The sequence below is a fragment of the Pygocentrus nattereri genome, chromosome 7, assembly GCF_015220715.1.
Source record: "Pygocentrus nattereri isolate fPygNat1 chromosome 7, fPygNat1.pri, whole genome shotgun sequence".
In the NCBI taxonomy this organism is placed as follows: Eukaryota; Metazoa; Chordata; class Actinopteri; order Characiformes; family Serrasalmidae; genus Pygocentrus; species Pygocentrus nattereri.
The window spans coordinates 26,869,551-26,877,106 of record NC_051217.1 but is presented as its reverse complement, the minus strand read 5'-3'; the positions used below and the strand labels follow the sequence as shown (position 1 = coordinate 26,877,106).

Below are 7,556 nucleotides of genomic sequence, written 5' to 3'. Positions count from 1 at the left end.
AACAGTTTGGGGACGGCCCCTTCCTGTTCAAACATGACTACGCACCAGTGCACAAAGCAAGGTTCATAAAGACATGAATGAACCAGTTTGGTGTGGAAGAACTTGACTGGCCTGCACAGTCCTGACCTCAACCCAAAAGAACACCTTTGAGCTGAATTAGAGTGGAGACTGCAAGCCAGGCCTTCTCATCCAACATCAATATCTGACCTCACAAATGTGCTTCTGAAAGAACGGTCAAAAATTCCCATAAACACACTCCTAACCCTTGCGGAAACTCTTCCCAGAATTGTTGAAGCTGTTATAGCTGGAAAGACATCATATTAAACCCTATGGATTAAGAATGGGATGTCACTCAAGTTCATATGAGTGTGAAGCCAGATAACCGAATACTTTTGGAAATATAGTGTATATTTATAAATGAATAATATAAATCTCAAAAATACTGAATTAACATCTCAAATAAATGGGAAAGTATTGCAAAAATAACGAAATCATTTAAAAAAAAATTCCTTAGCGTCTACACATTAATGAAACAGTATCTCTATTCAACGACTCAGTATTGCAAAATAATGACTTAGAATCCCAAAATAATTAACTTAATAATGAAAATCTTATTTAGAAGGTGCTAGATGTTTTCATTTTAAGTGGCAGAAATAGGCTTCTGTAGAAAACATATCAATTATGTCCAGAAATTGGTAAACAAATAGTAGCTTTAGAAGAGAGTGCAAAAACTTCATTAATTTTTAATGCAAGTTGATGTAAAAATATTTCACTTCAAACCACGCAGCATTTTTATTGATTCGTATTTCACAATGTAAAGGTCTGCTGCTGCGTTCAAATATATTTAAAAATCAAATTAAGAAAGAAATGAAGATGACTAAGTTTCCGTAGAACGCAGCATTTCACATCAAACCTCTCTGAATGACTGTTTATATCTTCTATAGAATTGTTTAAAAATCGGTGGAATTCCCCTTTGGCTGTAGACAAGCACGGGTTGAACGCTGAAATGCAGAACTTTACGTGTTTTCTCCTTTCCTCAGCCAATCAGCACCACGGGTGAGTGTATCTATATGGCTCTCTCATCCAATCAGCACGGGGGATGGGCGTGGCCTGACTGTCGGCGTTGAAAAGCGGCTGCGGCAGATCGTCGTTAAAGCGCAGCGGCAATGGAGGAGCCGAGGGTCAGAGTACTGCAGAGCCTTCGGGGGAAGATCTGTGAGTAGTTCCCGGTGTAGCTTAGCTTAGCTTACCGCGGGGATGGGAGTCGGTCTGAGGGGTACAACAGAGGTCGAGACTGGATACGCGCTGATTTTGAAGGAGAAAGCTCTAAATAGCTCTCTGTACACGGAGCTGAAGCCATTCTCCAGTTTATCGTTTGTATTTTCCCGTTCCACCTTAAATGGTACAGCACTTCCATTCTGGCGCTTGAGGTACCAGAATGTATCTGCATCATTTAAGGTGGAACGGGAAAATTCGAATAGGAAGCCAACTTCAGCCTCGTTACGGGCTTGTAAACATCGCTTGAATTCATTCCGTTTACCCAACACACTCTTCAGAAGAACATATTTGTGGTGTTAAACGTGGTTTGATGTTGTTTATATATTTAACTCGATGAAATAAACGCCGTTGTTGTTTCCTGAGAGCAGCGTGTCGTCAGCGGGGCTTCTGTTCTGACCATGGCCGAAGCGGAGCTCGCTCAACCCGGCTAAACAAACGCAGATAAGCTCCGCCCCACCCTCCACCGAACACACACAGGCACAGACGCCGGTTCAGAGCCGAATAAAGCGGCAGGGTCTGGGTGGTGGGGACTGGGTGGGAATCAGACCTCTCCACAGGCTCTGAGGCAGAGAGGCGGTGCGTTTAGCGTTAGCTTAGCATTAGCTTAGCGCTGGAGGCTAACAGAGCCGCGGCCCGCCCTCAGAAGAAAACTTAACACTGATATTTAATACTCACAATACTGGATAATAAACATCTGTGTGCCGTTTATATGAGATAGGGTCGTCTGGAATGACATTAATCTGTCAGTGTGGCTGTGTTTGGGTTCTTTGTGTGCTTCTTGAGATCTTCACTTTGGTATTAGTGCTGTAGTACAGTCGCTAGTAATATTTTATATTTTAGTAATATTGATATAGCAGTACAGGTGTTTTTATATAGTACAGTAACAGTACATTAGGGTTAGTGTAGTAGTACAGTAATAGTAATATTGTAGTGTTAGTATATTGGTGCAGTGGTAGTGTAGTAATGAAGTAGAGTAGTAGTAGTAATATTTTATATTTTAGTAATATTGATATAGCAGTACAGGTGTTGTAGTATAGTACAGTAGTTTTAGTGTAAGAGTACAGTAATAGTAATATTGTAGTGTTAGTATAGCAGTGCAGTGGTAGTGTAGTAATGAAGTTGTAGAGTAGTAGTAGTAGTAATTTATATTTTAGTAATGTTGATACAGCAGTACAGGTGTTATAGTACAGTAGGGTTAGTGTAGTAGTACAGTAATAGTAATATAGTAGTGTTAGTATAGTGGTGCAGTGGTAGTATAGTAATGTAGTTGTAAAGAAGTAGTAGTAATATTTAATATTTTAGTAATATTGATATAGCAGTACAGGTGTAGTATAGTACAGTAGTATTGGTGTAGTAGTACAGTAATAGTGATATAGTAATACATGTATAGTAGTGTTGGTATAGTGGTACAGTGGTATTAGTTTTACAGTTTAGTAATACTGGTATAGTAGTACAAATGGCATAGCAGTAATAAAATAGTAAAGTAGTATAAAATTGATATAGTAGTACATGTAGTAGTTTTAGTATAGCAGTACAGAAGTAATAAAGTTGTACAGTAGTGTAAACGTATTTTAGTAATATTGGTGGACAGTTATATAGCAGTACAGTAATAAACTGGTGTAGCAGTTCATATGATAGTTTTAGTATAGCAGAACAGTAGTTGTACAATAATAAAGTTGTACAGTAGTGCTAATTTTGCAGTTTTATATTATCGGTATAGTAGTACAAGTGTAATAGATTAATAGAGTAGTACAGAAGTATCAATGGAGCTGTGATAGTAATACATGTGAAATAGTTTTATCACAGTGGTACAGTAATAATACAGTAAAAGTTGTACAATATTAATAGTACAGTAGTATTGTAACGTAATTGTACTGTAGTATTCATACAGTTGTATTAGTCATATAATAATATTTGTAAAGTAGTACACACAGAAAAGATTGTTCATCAGGGGGTCTTTAGTAAAAGGAATGCTCCATTTCAAGGTTGTAACAATAGAAGATGGGGCTGTATAGAGTCATTTTCAAAAAGGTTTTACGCAGAACCATACACAACACATTTTCCATTAATCTGAAGGACCCCTGAAATGATTCTATATAGAACTCATGGATCTAATAGAACCATAAATTTTACTAAAGAACCCTTGAAGAGCCATCTGTTTTAAGTGTGTAGTATTAGTGTAGTAGTATTAGAGTAGTAGAATAATAATATTGGTACAGTAGTAGATGTGTAGGGGTATTAGTAACAGTAGTGTAGTAATGAAGTTGTACTGTAGTATTAGTAGTATAGTGATAGTATATAGACTGGTATAGTACTACAGGATTGGCAGTAGTATTACAGAGGGAATTAGTCTTAGTAATTCAGTAGTATTATACTGGTGTTGTACGTATTGCAGTGTTAATACAGTAGTACTAAACTAATAAAACTTAACAGTAGTATATTAATGTTTGTGTAATAGTGCAAGTGTAGTAGTAAAGTACAGTGGTGGTATTAGTATAGTGGTACTGTAATCAATACAGTAGTACCAGTAAGTGTAGCGCTTAAGAAGCATCAGTACAGGACTGCATTTGGACTGTTCAGGACTGTAGCTGGACAGTTTAGGACTGCAGCTGGACTGATTTCATTATTCACAATACTCAAATGGCAACAGTGTCACTATACATATGTTATAATAACATATTACATTATTGTATTTGTCTATGGCATTTTATAAACCACCTTCATCTGCCAATGCTAAACAGTTCAGTACACTTCCCAACTATTCACACAGCACATACTGGTTAACCTCAACACTTGCACACACACCTCTGAAAATGTAGTAATACTATAGGAATTTCTGTAGCATTCCTGCATGATTACTGTGATATACTACAGGACACTATTCACATATTACATCACTGCTGTTAGAACATCCCAAATGGTCTTTTATAGGAGGGGAAATGGAAGTTATTATAACAAAATTTTATTTTAGCACTTCATCATTTCAATTTTGGTCCACCCAGTAAGAAATGTTCACACCGTGTGAACGGCTGCTGGCATTTTTATGTGTCAAAAAAGGACCAAACTGGAGGCAGTAATTATATAAAGCTATTAGACAGTATTAGAGGAATTTCTACAGAGGTGCATGTATTTCGTTTTAGGGCAGTATTTACAGTCTTAAATAGGCTGTTACGCTATCAGAGGTGTGGATCATCTTAAAACTGTCTTCCAGTAAAGGTTTAGATGCTGAAGGGAAACGATGAGGGCAGTTAAACTGGAGAGAAAAACAAGAAAGCAGCAGCTCGATAAAGCTTATATACCTGTATAAACCAGTGGAACTTGTCAGTGTAAGAAAGTGAAGTTTGTCCGACTCTTTTAATCTAAAATAACACACTAAAGCGCCAGACTGAGAGGAAGAGCCAACAGGGAAGCAGAACAGCAGCTGAACTGGCACAGCAGACTGAAATAAACTCAGTTAAAGAGAATTAGGAGCGAAATCTTATGTTAAAATACCCTGAACTGAAGATGAACTTGAATAGAAATAAATTCAAATTTGATAAAATCTAGAATTTTCCTGAAGGGCACAAGAGTAAATGGAATTAAAAACTAGATATCTGTGTTAAGGGACGCAGTATAAACACTTATATGAACCTTAAACGCAGATGTTTATTAATCTCCTACTTATAGAAAGGATTAAATATTCATTATTAATGATTAAATGTTCTTCAGTGCGCTGAGCGCGGGCCGCAGCTCCGTTAGCCTCTGGCGCTAAGCTAATGCTAAGCTAACGCTAAATCCGCCGCCTCAGAGCTGCTGGAAAAGTCTCACCCGCCGGCGGTCTCCAGCACCCGGCCGCTTTAGTCGGCTCTGCCCTGCTATCGCAGGCTCTGGCCCGTTGTCTGTGCCTCAGTGTGGTCGGTGGAGCGTCTGTGGGTTTGTTAGCCGGGCTGAGTAAGCTCCGCCTCGGCCACGATTAGAGCAGGAGATCCGCTGACGACACGCCGCTCTCAGAAAAACAACAACACGGCGTTAATTTAATCAAAATCACTTCCATTAAAACACTGACCGGCCATAAACGCGTCTACTACAGTACACATCTTCATTTAGCGAGTCAAACTGATAACTAAACAGTCGAGGTTTCCTTCACTGCCCGGTTAGCCTGTTAGCTTCAGCTCTGACAGGCTTCAGGATGGGGAAGCTGGAGTTAACTCCAGAAAAGGCTTTATTTTTCTTTATATGTCACATTTTGGCGGTTCGTGTTAAGTTTGTTTACTAACCATCACCGAAAGACTGCTGAGATTAAATGCTGTGACGTTACTGCAGCTTTTCTCAGTCATTAAAGCGTTAGTTTTTACTCAATCAGCTCCTCTAGCCTGAGAGTAACGTTGGCGCCTCATTCAGATCTTTACGTTCCACCTTAAGCGGTGCAACAGTTGCACGAAACTGCTATACCATTTAAGGTGGAACGGAAAATGGAAACGACTCTCAAATTAAACTTAATCTCACCAGTTTTAAAGGGCGAATATCGCACATTTTTGTTGTATTTTTACTTGTGACGTTGGAGTGAGTTTCCGTACTGAAGCAGGCCTGTTTCATTCCTACCGCTCCTCTTCATCCCTCTCAGCTTCCCAAACGGGCTGTGTTAGTTGTTGTTTGACACACATGTACATGGAATATATCCTGATCCTCTGGGCTGTAAAAGGCTGTCCGGGCTGTCCCGCTCTTTAAAGCTCCGGTGTAAAGAGGCCTGTAGACAGAATGGGTGGATTGTTTTGTTTGTGGATCACAGAAGCAGTGAATTCTGAAGGGTCTGTTTCGTTGAAGGAACAAGTTTGAAACTTTAAAAACTAAATCTGACTCTATCGTGTAAAACAAAGCGAGGAAAATGTTTTTCCATGATGTTGGTCCTTTAAATGTTGTTTCTTGAGGCAAACGTGTGCTGGAAATATTTACATCAACAACATTCCTCCCGACTCGTCTCCTGGATGAGGGTGGATCCTGTGTTCATTTATGGAAATGTGGGCTGTTTGTCACAGAGGCTTATTCTGAGCCAAGGTCAGTGCTGAAAACTATGAATGCGGGTTATTTTCGTGCGCACTGAGCTCAGAATTTGGAGAGAGGTGGTAGAACCACCTGCGTTATTCTATAGAGTTCAGGACCGTGGAATCATCTGGAAGCTTAAAACCACTCAGAGGAATCGTTATTACTGTTATTAAGACAAGACACATTTTAAGAGCCTCCCTGTGTGAAATATCCAAAACACCATAATGACCCAGAGTGCAGATCAAACCATGTGTGGATGCAGTGGCTTCTCTTCTTGTTGGGAAAAAGAATTGGTTCTTCTGTTCTGTTAGAGCCTCATGCTCTCAGTACCAGCTATATAAACAGTATTATATACATTGCATGTGGTGTTAAGTGCGTTTGTTTTTTATTTAAAATGTTCCGGTTTTTGATAAACCTTTGATTGTGATGTGGAGCAGCTAAAGTGGTTAGTCTGCTATCTCAGCTCTGCAGCGGCTAAACGGGCGACTGAGAACATTCAGAGCTTCTTCACCTGAACGTCCTTCAGCAGCCAGAACTGCACATAAACACACTAACGCTGCTAGGGGTGGGGTAGGGTTAGGTTTGGTGGGGTAGGTTTAGGGTTGGGGGTAGGGTTAGGGTGGGTTAGGGTTGGGGGTAGGGTTAGGGTGGGTTAGGGTTGGGGGTATGGTTAGGGTTGGGGTGGGGGTGGGTTAAGGTTGGGGTGGGGTAGGGTTAAGGTTGGGGTGGGGTAGGGTTAGGGTTGGGGGGGCTTTAGCACTGTTATCATCACTGAATGAGAAACAATGATTACTATCACTTCTGTCGTAGCGTAGCTGCCATTTTCTCATGGTTTTGTTTTAAAAAGCCATGAATCTAGAAGAGAGGCCTGGAGTTCTGCTGGATTGGTAGTTCGGTAGGTGTGGATTGGTAGTTTTGATAGTTTTTGGTGTGGATTGGTAGTTTTTGGTGTGGATTGATAGTTATGATGGTTTTTGGTGTGGTTTGGTAGTTTTGGTAGTTTTTGGTGTGGATTGGTAGTTTTTGGTACAGTTTGATAGTTTTTGGTGTGCTTTGTTAGTTGTGATAGTTTTTGGTGTGGATTGGTGGTTCTTGGTACAGTTTGATAGTTTTTGGTGTGGTTTAGTAGTTTTGATAGTTTTAGGTGTGGATTGGTAGTTTTTGGTACAGTTTGCTAGTTTTTGGTGTGGATTGATGGTTTTGATACCTTTTGGTGTGGATTGGTAGTTTTTTGGTACAGTTTGATAGTTTTTGTT

The 7,556-nt window shown here is 39.7% G+C and overlaps 1 protein-coding gene across 3 annotated transcripts in view; it reads left to right on the top strand.

The window, feature by feature from the left end:
- Positions 1-1,089: 1,089 nt before the first annotated feature.
- rasa2 (RAS p21 protein activator 2) overlaps positions 1,090-7,556 on the top strand; it is a 127,761-nt gene continuing 121,294 nt past the window's right edge. For all 3 annotated transcript variants that reach the window (XM_017686193.2, XM_017686192.2, XM_017686191.2), the window contains exon 1: positions 1,090-1,215. In XM_017686193.2, the coding sequence (XP_017541682.1) occupies positions 1,167-1,215 (49 nt within the window). In that variant the 5' untranslated portion in view covers positions 1,090-1,166. The remainder of the gene's footprint in view (positions 1,216-7,556) is intronic.